At 46.9% G+C, this 21,844-nt stretch overlaps 3 protein-coding genes across 3 annotated transcripts; 1 reads left to right on the top strand and 2 right to left on the bottom strand.

Moving 5' to 3' along the window:
- Nucleotides 1-13,914: 13,914 nt before the first annotated feature.
- Nucleotides 13,915-14,567, top strand: LOC100278975 (uncharacterized). Its single transcript, NM_001152067.1, has one exon. The coding sequence runs from the start codon at nt 13,945-13,947 to the stop codon at nt 14,458-14,460; it is 516 nt and encodes a 171-aa protein (NP_001145539.1). The 5' UTR covers nt 13,915-13,944; the 3' UTR covers nt 14,461-14,567.
- On the bottom strand, nt 14,499-16,684 carry LOC100384298 (uncharacterized). Its single transcript, NM_001369822.1, has 2 exons — nt 14,959-16,684; nt 14,499-14,885 (listed from the first exon to the last, which is right to left on the bottom strand). The coding sequence occupies exons 1-2, from the start codon at nt 16,406-16,408 to the stop codon at nt 14,629-14,631; spliced, it is 1,707 nt and encodes a 568-aa protein (NP_001356751.1). The 5' UTR covers nt 16,409-16,684; the 3' UTR covers nt 14,499-14,628.
- Nucleotides 16,685-18,028: 1,344 nt separating this feature from the next.
- Nucleotides 18,029-19,424, bottom strand: LOC114669714 (uncharacterized). Its single transcript, NM_001369823.1, has 2 exons — nt 18,744-19,424; nt 18,029-18,664 (listed from the first exon to the last, which is right to left on the bottom strand). Exons 1-2 carry the CDS (start codon nt 19,371-19,373, stop codon nt 18,209-18,211), a joined length of 1,086 nt encoding a protein of 361 aa, NP_001356752.1. The 5' UTR covers nt 19,374-19,424; the 3' UTR covers nt 18,029-18,208.
- Between the last annotated feature and the right edge of the window lie 2,420 nt (nt 19,425-21,844).

The raw sequence follows: 21,844 nt of genomic DNA, 5'->3' as shown, positions 1-21,844 counted from the left end.
TAATTGTGGCGGTCTTTGACCCTATATTTCTTGATCATCTTCCTTGTCTTCATTATTATCTCCCCCTTGATCATTGTCCTCCTCTTGAGGTGGCTCATCCTCTTGATCTTCATTTTCAACATCTTGAGCATGATCCTCGTCTTGGGTAGGTGGAGATGCTTGATTGGAAGATGACAGTTGATCTTGTGCTTGTGTGGGCTCTTCGGATTCCTTAGGACACACATCCCCAATGGACATGTTCCTTAGCGCGACGCACGGAGCCTCTTCATCATCTAGTTCATCAAGATCAACTTGCTCCACTTGGGAGCCATTACTCTCATCAAACACAATGTCACAAGAAACCTTAACTAATCCAGTGGATTTGTTGAAGACTCTATATGCCCTTCTGTTTGAGTCATATCCTAGTAAAAAGCCTTCTACAGCCTTGGGAGCAAATTTAGATTTTCTACCTCTTTTAACAAGAATAAAACATTTGCTACCAAAGACTCTAAAATATGAAACATTGGGCTTTTTACCAGTAAAGAGTTCGTATGATGTCTTCTTGAGGATTCGGTGAAGATATAACAGGTTGATGGAGTAGCAGGAGGTGTTAATCGCCTCATCCCAAAACCGATCCGGTGTCTTGTACTCATCAAGCATGGTCCTTGCCATGTCCAGTAGAGTTCTATTCTTCCTCTCCACTACACCATTTTGTTGAGGTGTGTAGGGAGAAGAGAACTCATGCTTGATCCCCTCATCCTCAAGAAAGCCTTCGATTTGTGAGTTCTTGAACTCCGTCCCATTATCGCTTCTTATCTTTTTTATCCTTAATCCGAACTCATTTTGAGCTCGTCTTAAGAATCCTTTTAAGGTCTCTTGGGTTTGCAATTTTCATGCAAAAAGAATACCCAAGTGAATCGAGAATAATCATCCACAATAACTAGACAGTACTTACTCTCATCGATGCCTATGTAAGCTATCGGGCTGAATAGGTCCATGTGGAGTAGCTCGAGCGGCCTGTCAGTCGTCATGATGTTCTTGTGTGGATGATGAATACCAACTTGCTTTAATGCTTGGCATGCGCTACAAGCCCTGTCTTTCTCAAAATGAACATTTGTTAGTCCCAAAATGTGTTCTCCCTTTAGAAGCTTGTGAAGATTCTTCATTCCAACATGGGCTAGTCGGCGATGCCAGAGCCAACCCATATTAGTCTTAGCAATTAGACAAGTGTTGAGTTCAGCTGTGTTTTCATTAAAATCAACTAAATATAGCTGACCCTCTAACACTCCTCTAAATGCTATTGAATCGTCACTTCTTCTAAAGACAGTAACACCTACATCTGTAAATAGACAGTTGTAGCCCATTTTGCATAATTGAGAAACGGAAATGCAAATTGTAATCTAAAGAATCTACAAGAAAAACATTGGAAATAGAATGGTCAGGTGATATAGCAATTTTACCCAAACCTTTGACCAAACCTTGATTTCCATCCCCGAATGTGATAGCTCGTTGGGGATCTTCGTTTTTCTCATAGTAGGAGAACATCCTTTTCTCCCCTGTCATGTGGTTTGTGCATCCGTTATCGATTACCCAACTTGAACCACCGGATGCATAAACCTACAAATCATTTTTAGGCCTTGTTCTTAGGTACCCAAACAGTCTTGGGTCCTTTGACGTTAGAAACAAGCACCTTGGGTACCTAAACATAAGTCTTTGAACTCTTGTGCTTGCCCCCAACTTATTTGGCAACTACTTTGCTTGATTTGTTAGTAAGTACATATGAAGCATCAAAAGTCTTAAATGAAATGTTATGCTCATTTGATGCAGTAGGAATTTTCTTTCTAGGCAATTTAACATGAGTGGTTTGCCTAGAGCTAGATGCCTCATTCTTATACATAAAAGCATGGTGAGGAACAAAATGAGATCTCCTAGCATGAATCTTCCTAATTTTGTGCTCAGGATAATTAGCAGGATATAAGATGTAGCCTTCATTATCCCGAACCATGGGTGCCTTGCTCTTTACAAAATTAAACAATCTTTTAGCCAGGTTAATGCCGAAGGTGCTTACAGTCAAGCTGGTTGAAACGAAGGTTGATATGGCTTAAAAGCCAAAAATTGAAGAAATAATGAAGATGCCAGAGATTTGGAGCCCTCCAACAGAGGCAACAGTACCAAAGGTACAAATGGGTTCTGTCGTAACTCCTAAGAGGAGAAGGATGGCAAATGTGCTGGATGTTGTGTTAGAAACAACAAAAGCCTTGAGTCCTGTTGCTACAAGGAAAGTTGCCGAAGCTTCCAAGGCGCAACCCGAAGATAATACTAAGCAGGATGAAGTCGAAGCTGCAACAATTCAGGCTGAAACCGAAGCTGGGCCTTCGGTGCCCACCGAGATGGAGCGTGCTGACCCTAAAGAAAAATCAACAGAGCGGATTGCAACTGAAAAAATCGAAGCTCCTGGCCCCGAAGCGTCGAACAAAAGTATTGACTACATTATTCGTCATGCTTCAGGAAAGGTACTATCCCAAGAAGAAATGTTAGAAGCGCAACACTATGCCGAAAAATTGAAATATCCGAAGGGGGCGTTAGTGTTCAATGGCAGTGGCGAAGAAGATTTTTTGTACTGTCTCCCGGATAACAAAGAAATATCCGTTTTTCGAGAGATATGTAAAAGCATCGGATTCCCGAAGCTGGAAGATGGTCTTTCGATTTTATCGAAGGACGAACTTGCTGACAGCCTAGCATACAATAGCATAAAGGTATAAAAACTAACTCTAAATTTGAAAATGAGGTATTTTATTTGTCATACTTATTCTTTCCTCCACTTGCAGGGCTTGATTCTTAGTAATGCCCTTAGGGCACAGAAAAATATAGAGGACGAAGGCTATACAATGGCCCTGAACAACCTTCGTTCAGAGGTAATTGAACTAAGAAACGAAGGTCTTGAAAAAGACAAAATCTTATTTTCTCTGGTTAATAAAGTCAAAGAAGATGAAGCTAACTTCAAAGCCCAGACCAAAGCCCAAAAGATTGAAATTGAAGACCTTCGGAGGCAACTGGCCGAAGCTAAAGAAAAATGCGCGCTCGCAGAAGCTAACCGAGAAATCAACGAATATTGGAAAAATCACTTATAGAAATACGTTGAAGAACTTCGCACATCCAAGGAAAGATGTTTTGAAAAATCCTTGGACTGTGTAAAGAAAATGAAAACTAGTTTCGCCAACGTGGGCGTCTACTCTGCCGAAGAAAACTTCATACGAGGCGACCCAGAAGGCGTTATTGAATGGATAAGTGGAGAGGCCGAAACCTTCAAAGAAATCTTAAGTGATCGCGGGGATGTTTGCGCGTTTTCCGATGCGCGGGGAATTTCAGCCATCTTGGAGAAGGCGGGATGCGACCATATCAAGACCATGGTCCAGGCCGAAGCTGCCTTCTCCGTAGATGATACAAAAGATCCCTTAGCTGAAGCAAGTTTAATGGGCGGGAAATTTTACAGTGATATCTGGGTAAATGGTGGCCGAGAGATGGCCCATGAAATTATGAAGAAAAGTGAAAAAGACACCCATGACGCCCGAGTAGAAGCAAGACAAGCTGAAGAGGCTGTAGAGCGCAAAAAACGTATAGGTAATATCTTTTGATGTTCAGCTTCGGAATTTGTTTTTTGTGGCTTTGGACTGATTAATTTTTTCCATTTCAGCTGAATTATCTCCGCCACCGGAACCGTTCGATCCCCTGGCCGATTCAGAAACGAAGGAAGCACTGGAGATCATTAATATGGTTGAATCTATTGTTGACGAAGTCGTCAATAAATTGCTAAATAAAGTTGCGGAGAAGATCCTGAAAGAAGACTAGCACTTATTGTAAAAACATTTTTAAATGGTCAATGTACCTTTATTGTAACAAGACTGTAATATTTGATGTTTATATCTTTGAATCTAATATGTAAATTATTTGTAATTCATTTCTTTGCGATGCATAAAACTTTATATACATACCGTTTTTAAGCCTTCGGCAAAAAAACACCTTCCTTCTTTTCATGCTTCGTAAAGAAAAGGTCCATGCTTCGTGAAAATATCTATGCTTCGTAAAAACATCCATGCTTCGTAAAAATATCCATGCTTCGTAAACAAGGGATCCTTTCTTTTGTAACAGGGCTGATGAAGTTGTATTTCTCAGCTTACTTTGTGCCTTAGCACGTTTTCATTTTTACAAAGCATTCTCCGAAGATCGACTTCGTATTCAATTCGTATCATTGGTGCCATATGATGTTACTACCCCTAACTAAACTATCAATTCACTGCAAATTTATAGAGGACGTTTTGCAATCATATCATAGAAAAAGGTTGTAGTGCTGGTTCATCCGTGGCTTTGCCTAACTCCACATGAGCACATCCTAGATCCGGCCAAAACTCCCCGGCACCGCACCATTTGGCACGAGAGTCTAACCATTAGGCCGACGCACGCCTAACACGCGCACAGTTGGCGTCGTTTGTATTTTAAGGTCTCTTGGGTTTGTGATTTTCCTGCAAAAATAATACCCAAGTGAAGCAAGAATAATCATCCACAATAACTAGACAGTACTTACTCCCGTCGATGCCTATGTAAGCTATCGGGCTGAATAGGTCCATGTGGAGTAGCTCGAGCGGCCTGTCAGTCGTCATGATGTTCTTGTGTGGATGATGAATACCAACTTGCTTTCCTGCTTGGCATGCGCTACAAACCCTGTCTTTCTCAAAATGAACATTTGTTAGTCCCAAAATGTGTTCTCCCTTTAGAAGCTTGTGAAGATTCTTCATTCCAACATGGGCTAGTCAGCGATGCCAGAGCCAACCCATATTAGTCTTAGCAATTAGACAAGTGTTGAGTTCAGCTGTGTTTTCATTAAAATCAACTAAATATAGCTGACCCTCTAACACTCCTCTAAATGCTATTGAATCGTCACTTCTTCTAAAGACAGTAACACTTACATCTGTAAATAGACAGTTGTAGCCCATTTTGCATAATTGAGAAACGAAATGCAAATTGTAATCTAAAGAATCTACAAGAAAAACATTGGAAATAGAATGGTCAGGTGATATAGCAATTTTACCCAAACCTTTGACCAAACCTTGATTTCCATCCCCGAATGTGATAGCTCGTTGGGGATCTTCGTTTTTCTCATAGTAGGAGAACATCCTTTTCTCCCCTGTCATGTGGTTTGTGCATCCGTTATCGATTACCCAACTTGAACCACTGGATGCATAAACCTACAAATCATTTTTAGGCCTTGTTCTTAGGTACCCAAACAGTCTTGGGTCCTTTGACGTTAGAAACAAGCACCTTGGGTACCCAAACACAAGCCTTTGAACTCTTGTGCTTGCCCCAACATATTTGGCAACTACTTTGCTTGATTTGTTAGTAAGTACATATGAAGCATCAAAAGTCTTAAATGAAATGTTATGCTCATTTGATGCAGTAGGAATTTTCTTTCTAGGCAATTTAATATGAGTGGTTTGCCTAGAGCTAGATGCCTCATTCTTATACATAAAAGCATGGTGAGGAACAAAATGAGATCTCCTAGCATGAATCTTCCTAATTTTGTGCTCAGGATAATTAGCAGGATATAAGATATAGCCTTCATTATCCTGAACCATGGGTGCCTTGCTGTTTACAAAATTAGACAATCTTTTAGGGGCATTAAGCTTGACATTGCTTCCATGTTGGAAACCAATGTCATCCTTAAAGCCAGGGTGTCTCCCATTATAGAGCATGCTTCTAGCAAATTTAAACTTTTCATTTTCAATTTCATGCTCATTAATTTTAGCAGTTAATTGAGCTATATGATCATTTTGTTGTTTAATTAGAGCAAGATGATCATTAATAGCTTCAACATTAACATCTCTACATCTAATGCAAATGGAACATGATCAATAGTAGATGTAGAGGGTTTGCAAACATTTAATTCTTCTATCTTAGCATGTAATATGGCATTCTCATTTCTAAGACAGGAAATAGAATCATTGCAAACATTTAAATATTTAATCTTAGAAACTAAGCTAGCATTTTCATCTCTAAGGTTAGAAATTGTATCATTAAATTCATCAATCTTCGCATTTAGACTAGGATTTTCATTTCTAAGACCGATAATTGAATCATGGCAAATTCTAAGCTCCTTAGTCAAGTTTTCACGTTTTTCTACTTCCTGAGCATAAGCATTCTTCACGTTAACATGTTCCTTGTTTTCTTTAACAAGGAAGTCCTCTTGGCTTTCCAAGAGATCATCCCTCTCATTAATGGTCTCAATTAGTTCATTTAATTTTTTCTTTTGTTCCATGTTAAGATTGGCAAAAAGAGACATTAAATCATCTTTACCATCACTAGAACTACCCTCATCACTAGATGTAGTATACTTGGGGTGGTTCTAGATTGTACCTTCTTCTTTTTTTCGTCCTTGGCCATGAAACATTTGTGGCCAACGTTGGGGAAGAGGAGTCCCTTGTTGACGGTGATGTTGGCGGCATCCTCGTCGGAGGAGTCGGTGGAGCTCTCTTCAGAATCCCATTCCCGACACACGTGGGCATCGCCGCCCTTCTTCTTGTAATATCTCTTCTTCTCCTTCTTCTTCTTCCCCTTCTTGTCGTCTCCCCTGTCACTATCACTTGAATTTGGACATTTAGCAATAAAATGATCAGGCTTACCACACTTGTAGCACACCCTTTTGGAGCGGGGTTTGTAGTACTTCCCCCTCTTTTGCTTGAGGATTTGGCGGAAGCTCTTGATGATGAGCGTCATTTCCTCGTTGTCGAGCTTGGAGGCGTCGTTTGGAAGCCTACTTGGTGTAGACTCCTTCTTTTCTTCTTTAGTCGTCTTGAATGCGACGGGTTGCACCTCGGGTGTGGAGGTGGCGCCTTGCTCCAAGTTGACAATGTGTTTGGAGTCTTTGATCATGAGTTCAAAGCTCACAAACTTGCCAATTACCTCCTCGGGAGACATTAACCTGTATCTAGGATCCCCACGTATTAATTGAACTTGAGTGGGATTATGAAATACAAGGGATCATAGAATGACCTTGGTCATTTCATGGTCATCCCATTTTGTGCTCCCAAGGTTGCGCACTTGGTTCACCATGGTCTTGAGTCGGTTGTACATGGCTTACGACTCTTCTCCTTTGTTGAGGACGAATCGATCGAGCTCCCCCTCGATCGTCTCGCGCTTGGTGATCTTGGTCACCTCGTCCCCTTCGTGCACGGTTTTGAGCATGTCCCAAATTTCCTTGGCGCTCTTTAACCCCTGCACCTTGTTATACTCCTCACAACACAAGGAGGCGAGGAGTATAGACGTGGCTTGGGAGTTAAAGTGCCGAATTTGGGCGGCCTCGTCCGAGTCATAGTCCTTATCCCCCACCTGTGGTGCCTGCGCTCCAAATTCAACTATATCCCAAATGCTTTCGTGGAGTGAGGTTAGGTGATGCCTCATTTTATCACTCCACATACAATAATTTTCACCATCAAAATATGGTGGCTTGCCTAAGGGAATGAAAAGTAATGGAGCGCGCTTAGAAATATGGGGATAGCGTAGGGGCATCTTACTATACTTCTTGCGCTCATGGCGCTTAGAAGCGACGGACGAGTCAGAGCTTGATGACGTGGAGGGTGACGAAGAGTCAGTCTCGTAGTAGACCACCTTGTTCATCTTCTTCTTCTTGTCACCCTTCCGATGCGTCTTATTGGAGGAAGAGGATTCCTCCTTATGCTTGTGGCCGGACTCCCTTGAGAGGGTTCTCCCCGAGCTTACGGGCTTGTCGCCGGTCATGATCTCCCTCTTGGCGTGTTCTCCCGACATCACTATGAGTTGTTAGACTCTTAATGAAGCACCGGACTTTGATACCAATTGAAAGTTGCCTAGAGAGGGGGTGAATAGGCGTAATCTGAAATTTACAACTTTAAACACACACTACAAGCCGGGGTTAGCGTAACAACTTAAATCGAGTCCGGGAGAGAGGGGGAAAACAAATCAAATGGAAATCAAGCGAATGAACATGGTGATTTGTTTTACCGAGGTTCGGTTCTAAAGAACCTAGTCCCATTGAGGTGGTCACAAAGACCGGGTCTCTTTCAACCCTTTCCCTCTCTCAAACGGTCACTTAGACCGAGTGAGTTTTCTCCTTAATCAAACGGGTCACTTAGACCCTGCAAGGACCACCACACACTTAGGTGTCTCTTGCTTTGATTACAAGTCACTTTGGAACAAGAATGAGGAAGGAAGAAAGCGATCCAAGCAACAAGAGCACAAATGAACACGAACACACACTCTCTCAAGTCACTAGGTGGTTGGAATGAATTTGGGACTTGGAGAGGCTTTGATCTTTTGATTTGTGTTTAGGAGTGAATGCACTAGCTCTTGTATTGAATGAAAACTTCAAAAGACTTAGATGCTTGGAGTTGTGGTGGTTGGGGGTATTTATAGCCCTCAACCACCAAGAAGCCGTTGGGGAAGACTGCTGGCGATGGGCGCACCGGACAATCCGGTGCGCCACCAGACAGGTCCTATTCACAGTCCGGTGCGCCGCCACGTCACCCAACCATTAGGGTTCAGAGCTCGGTCGATCGTTGGAGCTTTGTCTTCTTGCGGCACCAGACAATCCGATACCCCTTTGACTTTGTGCTCTGACTTCTGTGTTGCACTGTAGCTGCACTGTTCACCTTTGCAGAGTCAACCATTGCACGAGTTAGTCGTTGCTCCGCTGGCACACCAGACAGTCCGGTGAATTATAGCGGAGCGCGCCTGCTGAAACCCAAGAGTGGCTGGTTCAACCCTGCACAGGCCTAGTGCACCGAACACTGTCTGGTGGCACACCGAACAGTTCGGTGCGCCAGACCAGAGCACACTTGGTTCCTTCAAATTGGATCCCTAACTTGAATATTTATTGGTTTGTATTGAACCTTTATGCACCTGTAGAACATGTATTCTAGAGCAGACTAGTTAGTCCATATATTTGTGTTGGGCATTCAACCACCAAAGTTAATTGTGGGAAAAGGTTAACCCTATTTCCCTTTCAGTGTCATCCATGGCCGCCACCAGATCATGTGCATGACCATCTAGTGGAGCTGCTCCTCGCGCCGGGGCAGGTTGGTGGGCGCCGACGGAGAAGGGGTCTGTTGGGGACTTGTTCTCAAATGCTATGAGTTAAGAACAAGGCAACACAAAAATAGGTTAATGGTTAATGCCCTTCGTCCTTCGAAGCATTATTTCCCTAAGGATATAACGATCTTCGGACGAAGGTTATGAAGGACGTACCTTCATAATCACAGCATATGTCAATGAAAGACGAAGTATATAAAACATGAGAAATAACATGCATAATCATATGACATCATAATATATCTTTTATTATATAATCATGAATGAATAAGAATAACATAGGATTATATTTGTACCTTCGACTTGATAGAAGGTGAAAGTACAAGCGTGACGCACGAGCAAGTACAAGTCAGCATGAACAGTACGGGGTAATGTTCATCTATTTATAGGCACAGGGCGCAGCTTGTGTAAATTTACATTCATGCCCTTCATATTTACTATTGACTTATGGACAACCCAACGGGGACTAGATAGCCTTTTCCCCTTTAAGTCGGTTCCTTTTTCTGTCATTGTGCCAAAGCTTCCTTGCGCGTAGCTTCGGAGCAACATCAGCCTTCGTCTCGACCATGCTTTTCACATCGTGTATGGTTTTAACCCGAGTCCGAAGGTACCTGTTCATGTGTTACACTTGGAAAACATTGTTAAATCATGTTTTTGAGGACCTTCGGAAGACGAAGGCCCCAACAGTAGCCCCTCGCAGTATTAATTTGTTAAGATAATGAATTCAGACTGCGACATAGATGAAGGCCTTAAGCCAAAGGTCCTAAAAAACACCTTCCCTTTGCTAGAATAGCAACAATCAATGACAGACGGGGCCCTCCAACTTGCAGCGCACTAGGCGTATAAATAGAAACTCACCCCAGCTGCATTTGATACGCTGTTTCTGCCATTTGCATTATTTTCTTAATCTTTTAGCTCTTGCTCACTAGCGCTTGCTAGATTTTGAAGCTCTCTGAGCTTCGTTTTAGAAAAAAACGTGTTTTCACCATGTCTAGAGAAAAATGTCCCAGGAAAAGAAGGTTGTTGCAGAGACGAAGCTGACTGAAGAAGCAAAGCTGTTTGAGAAGAAGAAGGCTGTGGATCCTTATGTTGCTGGATTTGTTGAGTCGATGGCAAAAACAAACATAGAGAAAATTACTAAAGAGATACTGGAAGGTTTATCTGAATATACTGGTGACAGCGATAGCTATGATGTGGAAAGTGGGGATGAAGATTATGAGGATCGGCCATGGCAGCCAAGTCATTCAATCTTCGGAATATAGACCATCAAACAGTCATCTTGAGAACATGAGAGGAAGGTACTTTCAGGACATGTCTATTGTGAGGGCTGGCGGAGACAACAACGTCCCCTGCCCCTGAGGAAAACAAAGTTGTAATTTACCGAAGCTTCTTCAAGGCTGGGCTTGGTTCCCTTTGAGCAAGTTTGTAGTTGAAGTGTTGAAAATCTACCAGATCTTCCTCCATCAGATTACCCCCGAAGTTATAATAAGGATGGGGATTTTTGTCTTGGCAGTAAGGAGTCAAGGGCTAGAGCCAAGCACGAAGTGCTTCTGTAGTATGCACGAACTTCTATATGAGACGAAGGCCATGTGTAAAGAACAGTACCACAACAACTTCGGTTGTTATGGATTTATTGCTCGCCCCAACGCAAGCCACCCGGTGCCAACATTTCGGAAGAGATGGCCCGGAGCTTGGATGGAAGAATGGTTTTATGTGAAGAATGATTTGAAAGCAAGAGAAGACATTAAGGAAGTCATCATGCGCCCCATTTGGTCCCACTTCGGCCTTCGAAGGCCGAAGATAGAAATTGATGAGACAGTTGAAGTGTGTTAGAGGGCCTTCAGCCCTGTTTGCTCCTTTATTGGGACAAGAGATTTGATTCAAGAACATATAGCCTTTAGGGTATGGCCGCTTGTAGACAGCTGGGAAATGCCGAAGGAGACCACCACCGACTCTAGCGAAGGTGGTCTGGTCCGACTGAAGTATACCTTCAGATTCAGGGAGAAGTTTGATGAGCCAAACGACGACTGGCTGAAGTGTATCGAAGCTACAAGTGATGAACTGCTTGGAGCATATTACAAGGTGGAAGATAATGCTCTGTCCGCAGCCTTTGGAGGTCGAGGAAAGAAAAGACTGAACAGGGTTTTTGACACCATCGACTTTGTATACCCTGATTACCGCTACCCGCTGCGGGGACAGGGGAAAAAGAGGAAAAATGCTGCTTCGGCCACCCCAGTTGAACCTGTGCCGAAGGGCAAAAAGGTGAAGGTTCTTACCCACCGGACGCGTTACATTGAACCGGCCGTGGTGCCTGAGTTTGGCGCAGGGACCTCTTCTGCTACTGAAATAAAAGAAACTGTCCCGACTGCGCAGAGCACTGAAGAGCCGGCTGTAATGCCGAAGGTGCTTACAGTCAAGCTGGTTGAAACGAAGGTTGATAAGGCTTAAAAGCCAAAAATTGAAGAAATAATGAAGATGCCAGAGATTTGGAGCCCTCCAACAGAGGCAACAGTACCGAAGGTACAAATGGGTTCTGCCGTAACTCCTAAGAGGAGAAGGATGGCAAATGTGATGGATGTTGTGTTAGAAACAACAAAAGCCTTGAGTCCTGCTGCTACAAGGAAAGTTGTCGAAGCTTCCAAGGCGCAACCCGAAGCTAATACTAAGCAGGCTGAAGTCAAAGCTGCAACAATTCAGGCTGAAACCGAAGCTGGGCCTTCGGTGCCCACCGAGATGGAGCGTGCTGACCCTAAGGAAAAATCAACAGAGTGGGTTGCAACTGAAAAAATCGAAGCTCCTGGTCCCGAAGCGTCGAACAAAAGTATTGACTACATTATTCGTCATGCTTCAGGAAAGGTACTATCCCAAGAAGAAATGTTAGAAGCGCAAGACTATGCCCAAAAATTGAAATATCCGAAGGGGGCGTTCGTGTTCAATGGCAGTGGCGAAGAAGATTTTTTGTACTGTCTCCCGGATAACAAAGAAATATCCGTTTTCCGGGATATAGGTAAAAGCATCGGATTCCCGAAGCTGGAAGATGGTCTTTCGATTTTATCGAAGGACGAACTTGCTGACAGCCTAGCATACAATAGCATAAAGGTATAAAAACTAACTCTAAATTTGAAAATGAGGTATTTTATTTGTCATACTTATTCTTTCCTCCACTTGCAGGGCTTGATTCTTAGTAATGCCCTTAGGGCACAGAAAAATATAGAGGACGAAGGCTATACAATGGCCTTGAACAACCTTCGTTCAGAGGTAATTGAACTAAGAAACGAAGGTCTTGAAAAAGACAAAATCTTATTTTCTCTGGTTAATAAAGTCAAAGAAGATGAAGCTAACTTCAAAGCCCAGACCGAAGCCCAAAAGATTGAAATTGAAGACCTTCAGAGGCAACTGGCCGAAGCTAAAGAAAAATGCGCGCTCGCAGAAGCTAACCGAGAAATCAACGAATATTAGAAAAATCACTTAGAGAAATACGTTGAAGAACTTCGCACATCCAAGGAAAAATGTTTTGAAAAATCCTTGGATTGTGTGAAGAAAATAAAAACTAGTTTCGCCAATGTGGGCGCCTACTCCGCCGAAGAAAACTTCATACGAGATGGCCCCGAAGGAGTTATTGAATGGATAAGTGGAGAGGCCGAAACCTTCGAAGAAATCTTAAGTGATCGCGGGGATGTTTGCGCGTTTTCCGGTGCGCAGGGAATTTCAGCCATCTTGGAGAAGGCGGGATGCGACCATATCAAGACCATGGTCCAGGCCGAAGCTGTCTTCTCCGTAGATGATACAAAAGATCCCTTAGCTGAAGCAAGTTTAATGGGCGGGAAATTTTACAGTGATATCTGGGTAAATGGTGGCCGAGAGATGGCGCATGAAATTATGAAGAAAAGTGAAAAAGACACCCATGACGCCCGAGTAGAAGCAAGACAAGCTGAAGAGGCTGCAGAGCGCGAAAAACGTATAGGTAATATCTTTTGATGTTCAGCTTCGGAATTTGTTTTTTGTGGCTTTAGACTGACTAATTTTTTCCACTTCAGCTGAATTATCTCTGCCACCGGAACCGTTCGATCTCCTGGCGGATTCAGAAACGAAGGAAGCACTGGAGATCATTAATATGGCTGAATCTATTGTTGACGAAGTCGTCAATAAATTGCTAAATGAAGTTGCGGAGGAGATCCTGAAAGAAGACTAGCACTTATTATAAAAACATTTTTAAATGGTCAATGCACCTTTATTGTAACAAGACTGTAATATTTGATGTGTATATCTTTGAATCTAATATGTAAATTATTTGTAATTCATTTCTTTGCGATGCATGAAACTTTATATACATACCGGAAAATATCCATGCTTCGTAAAAATATACATGCTTCATAAACAAGAGATCCTTTCTTTTGTAACAGGGCTGATGAAGCTGTATTTCTCAGGTTACTTTATGCCTTAGCATGGTTTCATTTTTACAAAGCATTATCCGAAGATCGACTCCGTATTCAATTCGTGTCATTGGTGCCATATGATGTTACTGCCCCTAAATAAACTATCAATTCACTACGAATTTATAGAGGACGTTTTGCAATCATATCATAGAAAAAGGCTGTAGTGCTGGTTCATCCGTGGCTTTGCCTAACTCCACATGAGCACATCCCAGATCCGGCCAAAACTCCCCGGCACCGCACCATTAGGCCTAGCACGCCTAGCACGCGCGCAGTTGGCGTCGTTTGTAACGTGCGCTGCGATGCCCACGCGGTGTCTGCGCTTCCATTCCAGAAGTCGCCGCCGCAAACCTATATATATGCAGTCGAACACTCACTGATCACTGGCAAGCAAGGGAAGGAGACAGAGAAACACATGGCAGCAGCAGCAGTGAAGTCGTCGGCCGGGATGGCGGGGAAGAAGTCCCGGAAGCCGTACGTGGTGAGCAGGCCGCGGGAGAAGTGGACCGCCGACGAGCACGGCCGCTTCCTCCACGCGCTGCTGCTGTTCGGCCGCGACTGGAAGAGGGTCCAGGCGTTCGTCGCCACCAAGACGGGCACGCAGATACGCAGCCACGCCCAGAAACACTTCCTCAGAGCGGACAAGAAGCTGGGCCTCGCCGTGCCGCCGCGGCACCCTCACCGCTCTGCCGCCGGTTGCCCGGCCTGGTGCGCCGACGATGGTGGTACCCTGGCGCCGGACGTCGAGACGGTTCAGTTCCCCCTGTCTCCGGACGACCTGCGCCTCGCTCAGGTGTACAGGTTCGTGGGCGACGTCTTGGGCTCTAGCGTCGAGGCGCAGCTGCACAGGCTGCTGGGCGCGGACCCTGTCGTCGTGGACACCGTCCTACGGGTGCTGGCCAACCTCCAAGACAACTTGGACATTTTGTAACTGCTGCTTGAAAGAATCACAAGTAACTGTCTGAATAATTCTTGAAACAGACGGTCGCTTAATCTTCTGTAGAGCGGCAGCAAATCTGACAATCAGCATTATCTACTGAAACAGTGTTACATGTCAAAACACACACAACCCAGTGCAGGTGTCCTGAACAGACTGACATCACCGTGATTTCCTATTGGGTCGTCTGCACCTCGGAGACGAAGACGAGGACGCCGAGGAAGCTATTGCAGCCACTGCTGCCTTATCTTTCGTGAACGCCTTGCGCACGTCCTCTCTGAGCTCAGAGAAACGCATCCTCTTGACTTGCTGATCCTCCGGGGTCCCAGTCTCAAGGAAGATCGGATCAGTGGATTCTTCGTTGAGGAACTTATCCAGAACGTCCGAACAGTGTGGGAAGTATCGTCTCCCTAGCTCAACTGCAGAAACGAGAAACAAATGATTAAGTATCAGGAAATTTAAGCGTGATTTCGTATTACAAACAAGGCATACCTGTCTTTGTTAAGGCATCAAGGCGTTCGCGAAGCCTCCTATTCTGCATCGTTGGGGTTTCGTTTAGATCAACTTCCTTGAGTCTGCTGAAGTTGGTGATGCCGGCAAACTCTTGGGTTGAATCGGCTTGTGCGATGCGCATGACAAGCTTGGCTTCAGAAGGGAAGAATATCCGAGCAAACGCAACTCTGTTTTCCAAGTTTATGAGCCTCATGTGAAAATTATCGACCAGCAAAGGCGTGGCAATCGACTCCTCTATAGAGATAGAGATGGGGTCCAAAACGAAGGATTTCCTCTTGAGTTCTTGCTCCAAAATGTCGATACACAAGTAAGCCTTACTTTTCTCCTCGTACTTGTCCAACTTCCTATTGCAGTCTTTCTCTCTTGTCAGTCTCTTGCAGATAGTAAGAGCATCGCGCCCATCCAGGGTCCTCTCCAGCACACAGGCTCCCCTCTCCACCAGCGAAAGAATGATGTCCGGCTCTCTCCTCATGCAAGCTATGTGCAGCGGCGTATACCCACCGCTGTTCTTCAGGTTCACGTTAGCAGAGTCCAGTTTGAGCAGCTCTGCAAACACCTTGGGCTCACAGTAGGCTGCAGCATAGTGTATCGCGAATGCATCGTCCAAGGTCACCGTCGATTCCTTCAACAGCAAGCCGACGAGATCGACGTCGTCGGAATCCAAGGCCTTGAGGATGTTCCTGACCCTCTTGTCATGCTCAGGGTCCAGAATAATGGCGTTCTCTGGTTGGCGGCGGATCTCCTTGATCTTGTTGTATATGTCAGCCGGAAGCTCCTTGTCCAGGTAGCGGCTATCGAGAGCGGAGACTGCGACCCTCTGAATACACAGATTGAGCAGGTCCTGGAGATCGCAGGTGGAAGCGACATGAATAATCGGCACCACGTCCTCGTCCAGCGCTTCGCAAACGAAGTCAGAGAGGCGACGCTGGAAGAGGGAGGCAAGCTCCGAGATCTGGAAGCCAGACGCCGCGTACATGGACTCGACGACGAAATCTATGGCCGGGCGGCAAGTCCCGTGGCCGCACGCGTCGTCCATGCAGACGGTGGCGTCCTGCGCCGGGGGCTTGAGGCGGCCGGTGTAGAGATAGCCGAGGACGGGCACGAGGGCGTCGCGGCCGATGTGGCGGCCGCCCGGGACGAGGTCGGCGAGCTCCAGCCGTGGCCTCTCGCCGGCGGCGGCCGGAGCCGGGAGGGAGGCGAGGTGGTCGAGGAAGAAGGCGCTCCTGGCGGCGAGGATGCAGCGGTGGACGCCGACGGCGCCGCCGCCCCTCGCCGCGGCGAGCGCGATCTCGGCGTCCGAGCAGTTGAGGAAGGCCGGGTCGAGCAGGCGCTGGAGGTTGTCGCTGAGGCGGCGGAGGCCGACGGCCTCGAGGTCGGCCGGCGTGGCCCGCGGCGGCGGGGACGAGAAGCTGATGGTGGAGACCTCCATGGAATGGAAGGTTATGGCGAGGTCAGGCCACGGCGGCGGCTAGGACGCTGTGGAACTCTCCACGATTCAACCTACCCGAGCTTTTGGGAAGCCTGAGAGATAGCCTTACGTGAGGCATCGGAGCGTAAACACCGCGAATTCGCTAAGCGCAAGGACGGACGCTGCTCAACCCAGCACAAATTTCAGATTCAACAAGCAGAAAAGATTCGGGTGGGGGGAGCCAAGCAATGGCAGAAGCGTGTTCCCCTTTCCCTTATCGAGAAATTTCGCGCGTTCCTTTTTTTTAATCTTTTTTTATCTTATATATCCCTCCCCCGTTCTTGGCAGTTTCCGAGAGAGAAGAACGTGCGCCTTTCAAGCGCAGCGCAGCGCAGGGTAGTGGCGGACGGAGACGGAGACTGTCAACTGTGTGAAGTAATCAAGCGAGCCGGGGCCGTGACCGTGACCAGGCGCGCTACGTCACGGCGGTGACGTCACGTTCGGGCCCAGGGGCCGGGACCCAGTCGGCAGAGATAAGTCGCCCAGCCCAGCCTTGACCGTGGGAATGGTGTAGGGAGTTAGCCAATGGCGAATGCCGACACGACGATGAACAGGGATGATGTGGCGCTGGGACCACCAGGCAGTGGGAGGGATGTGTGAACGCATCTGGGTTCGGATACAGGCGGCGGTGGCGTTGATTTAGTGCGGTCGGCTCAGCGTGTCATCAGCTTTGACTTATTCCCCTCCATTCCAAATTACGGATGATTCAAAAAAATAATAATTGTTTTCTAATTTATCCTAGGTTAAAAGATATAAAAGAAAATTCTACTGTTTTTAAATCTTCCATTTTAGATAGAATTTTATTTTTTTATATCTCTTAATATAAGGTAAATAAGATAGTTTTATTCGATATATTAATTGAGTAAATAATATAGTACACCTTTTAAAAAACAATTATGCTTTTTTCGATAGTTTGATTGTATAGAGGTTGTATGTGAAGTATAATCGCACGACATTTTTCGCTGACATTTGATTGGAAAACGTTGGCAGCTCTTTTGTGTGCTATGTATAATATACATGTCGTGTGCCCAATAGACAGCACAGAACCGATAATAATACAAATAAAGCAGCCTGATCGCACTCCTTTGTTTTATTAGTGAATGAGAAAAAAAAATATATTATCTGACCTATTTATGTCAATACTCGTACATACTACTCACTCCGTCTCCCAAAGAATGTCATTTGACTTTTTTGGTATTTAATTTACTCGGTTTGTCTTATTTAAAATATTTATAAAAATATAGAAAAATTTAGTTTGTTGCTAAAGAAAATTATATGATAAACTAAACTAAAATTAAAATAAATGATAATAATATATTTTTTTAAGACGCGTGGGTCAAATTTACCCTACCCGCTCTCTCTTTGTATATGGGTTGATTGATTGATATCCACCTTTTTACGGCTCCAGGTTCAGTGAATGGATTGCGATGCTGTCCTGCCTCGCTCTGTTGTGCTGCATTCCTGGGCTGGCCGGCCTGTTGACAAGATTGCGAGCCCAGCTGCCCCTGTTGAGGCAGGGTAGTCATGCATTACAAGCACCGGATGATTCGGCGCTTGTTTTGGACTCTTTTTTTTTTTTAACCAAAACTCTCAAGTCTTGTTACTGGACTAGTAAATCAGGCCCATGCACCTCCCAGTAGTAAGTAATATTTACAACTAAAATACTGCTACTTAATGCGACTGAACATGCAATGCAAGCGTGAGCAAACACAGAGAATATCAATATACAATACCAACGGCAGCTGAACCTGATCGATGAAGCTACGCCCACTTGGCCATGACGGACATGCCGCCGGCGCCCATTAGCACGGCCAGGAAGGAGACGAGCTGCAGCCTGACGCTGCTCTGCAGCTTGGGCCCCATGAAGTCCGCGGCGAGGAGGTCGACGAGCGCCATGTAGTGGAGCAGGCCGGCCGACGCCGCGTTCAGCAGCCCGACGACGATGAGCGCCGTGGGGCTGGTGTCGCTATACACCTTGGTGAGCGCCAGCCCCAGCGCGATGCCGAACGGCGTGGTGGTGGAGAAGAAGAACACCAGCCCCGACCTCATCTTGGCGCCGTACTCCGCCTGCAGGATGCACCCGCCGAGGCCCATGCCCTCGAAGAGCTGGTGGAAGGAGAGCGCCGCCACGAGCGGCCGGATGGTGCACACGTTCTGCGACGCGCCCATGCTGAGGCCGATCACCACCGAGTGCACCACGATGCCCATCTCCAGGACCTGCATGCCGTGCCGAGCGAGGTCAGAGTCAGATCGATCGATCGGCAAGGAAAGGAAAGGAAAGGATCCATCGGTTTACCTGAACAATGACACGGTTCCTGCAAAGCTGCTGCGCCACGCCGGCCTCGACGTCCGTCTCACCCTCACTCATGTCTAGATGCCCGTGCCCGTGCCCGTGCACCGGAGGGCTGTCATGGTATTGGCCTCCATGATTATGGTGCGTGACCGCAGCAGCGCTCCTCTTGGCCTTGCCCCGGCCGTGGAACGAGAGCATGAGCGAGTCTACCATGAGCGTGGACACGGCGGCGAGCATGGCGACGAACGCCGTGAAGGGGAACTCCGCCCAGGGCTTCCGGGGCAGGCAGGGCGAGCTGAGGTCGCTGAACGAGTCCGGCAGCACGTGCATGTAGCCGGTGCCGAGGATGACCCCCGACGCGAAGGCCTTCACCACGGCGAACAGGTTGCCGTCGGGGCGGAGCGCGGGGACGACGGAGCGGGAGAAGAGCGGCAGGCACACGCCCACCACGCTGGCGAGCAGGATCGACGGGATGGCGATTAGCTTCAGGCGCAGCGCGCGGGCGACGCTGTGGCATCTGCCCCCGACCGCAGGACCACCGCATTCATCTGCGCCAGCGCCATCGGCGGCGGCAAACCGTGAGGGTGAGGCGGACAGGAGGCAGAGGACGATGATGACTGCTCTCGGAGACATTTCTCTTGGATTGGATTGGAGCTTTCTGTTTGTGTCAGTATGTGTGTGGATGTGGACTTGCGATGAGCTTCTGCAGGCCTTTTTATAGGAGGAGCAGTTGCATGTCCATTGTGGAGCGCACATCATGATGCAAGACTAGCTCGGCCGTCGATCAATCCGGGCGCCATTGACCTTGCAGGCCACGAGGCGGGAACGGGGAGGCCACGCGCGCCTCCGTACCCTGTCGCGTGCCGTACAGCTCCGTACTTCCTGGGATCGAGCGGGGCACGCGCGGAGCTGGTGCAGAGGGATACGGTGGGCGCCCGACACAGACATGCCGCTCATTTTATTGCCGATTACATACGGCTTGTTTTTCATTTTGTTTTACTATTTTCTGCCGTTTCCAACAACTTTAGCTAACATAAAACAGATGCGCCATTGGATTCGATCGTCCGTAGAATCAGTGCCTTTTTTTTCTTTTCTAAAAAGCATATGACGTGTTACCTGTATATTTCTGACAAGGATGCCCTTAGCTAAGTTTGGATCCAATACGTTAGAGCGTGTTTTTTCCATAGTAAGTTACTGTAGGATGTGCCTACAATATTTTTATTGTTTCTGGGATAAGTATGTAAAATTTACAAGATGGAGTAGCATACCACTATGTTATAGAGTGTTGTATCCAACTTCTAATTCTATCGTCTACCTCTGACTTAATCCTGTGGCAAATGAGTCTCATTTCACTCTTGAACATCTCCCTGCACGTTTCCACCTACGTCGGGATCTCGTTGAATATCCAGTTATTCCTACTCCTCCAAATACACCAGGACATGATTATGATAATTTCCATTCTCCATGGTACTTTCGATCTCACTCTGATCCTCAATAAAGCATGTACTAGATCAGCTGTGCTTGACGGGGTGATACATATTATAACCCAACATCTTCTAGCAAAATTGCATCTAAGGAATAGATGGAGTATCGCCTCTTCGTGCTGCAGTATGCAATTATCACAAGTGTAGGAGTCCATGTGCATTGATCAACGTCTAAGGAATGAACGAGTGTTTAATGTGTCCTTAATCAGTAATCAAAAGAAAACCTTGTGTTTAGGCTGGCATTTTGTTTTCTATAACCAAGAAAAAATTGGGTGGGTCCACTCATCTCTAGCCATGTGAACATATGCCTTATACGATGAAAAAAGACTTGAGGTACCAGTGCAGAGCCATCTATCTGTAACACCCTGATTTTGTGGGTATAAAATTTCTTTCTAATTATCACCCAAAATCATGTGTTACTCTTCTTTTTCTCACTCTAGGCTTTCTCTCTCTCTAGATTCTTTCCCCCTTTTTCCTTTTGATTAGAAATAGCTTAAACTAGTGGAGGTTAATTATTTATTTTTGCCAAAACCTTATGGGTCATGACATGTTGCATCATGCTGAGCTTAAAATATTCTTTGAAGTGTTGCACAAGTTTGAATTTATTTGAATTTGAAACCTAGTTTGAATTTGGATTTGAAAACCCTAGAGAAAAGAAATAGAAAAGGAATTAGAACATCCAGAGAAAAAGAAAAGGGGAAAGCGGCCCAAACCAGCCCAGCTCGGCCCAGCCAGGCCGCGCGCCCGCGCCGCCTGACAGGCGGACCCCGCCTGTCAGCGGCAGTTCCCCTCTCCCGCGCACGCTCTCTCTCCCGCTCTCTGCCCGCTGGGGCCAACCTGTCGGCGCCAGTTTTCTTCACCCGCGCGCTCCCTCTCTCTCTGTCTCGCGGGCCTGGATCGCCAGTCGCCGAGTCGTTGCCCCACGCGCCCCTTTCTTCTCTCTCTGCGCAGTGGGCCTGCCCTATCAGTTCCGCCCCCTCCGCGCTCGCCGTGGACCGGCGCGTGCGCACTCGTGCACGTCGCCGGATTTCTCGGCCACGACGCCCGCCCACGCGCCTAGCTCCCTTCTTAGAGCCCCGCCAGTGCCCCGCGCACACCCCTCGCCTCATTTCGCACAGCTTCACCCTCTCTCGCGCTCTGCCCACGCCGCCAGCCGCCGCCGAAGACCCGCGCCCGCGTTCCCGGCCATCTAGCTCGCCGGAGACTGCTCCAAGCCTCCTCGAGCTCTGCCCTAAGGTGAGACACCCATCTCCGTGCCCAATTTCCCTTATTGCGCCCTATGTTCGGCCAATTTCACCTTCGCCGGTGCTCGGCCGCGGCGATCCGCCGTGCTCGCGCGGTGGCCGGCCGATTTAGCCTGGTCTAGTTCCCCGGAGTAGGTCCCTAAGGTGTCTCGGCCTCTGCTGAAGCTAGCCCAGGCCTTAGCGCGCCTTAAGTCCCCTCCCCGTGGCCGGAATGGCTCACCGGAGTTACTCCGTCCCGCCCGAGACCTTCTCACCGCCGTTCTACCCTCTCTGCCCGTGGATTGATGGCCTCTTCCCCGCCATTGAGTTCGTCGTGGCGCCCTCTCCCTCTCTGCCCAACTTCGGCGACCCCGGAGCCACCCTAGTCCGCGCCAGC

Source organism: Zea mays, chromosome 1 (assembly GCF_902167145.1).
Source record: "Zea mays cultivar B73 chromosome 1, Zm-B73-REFERENCE-NAM-5.0, whole genome shotgun sequence".
Taxonomy (NCBI): Eukaryota; Viridiplantae; Streptophyta; class Magnoliopsida; order Poales; family Poaceae; genus Zea; species Zea mays.
Note: the sequence above shows the minus strand (reverse complement) of the source record. Positions and strands in the feature narration are given on the sequence as shown.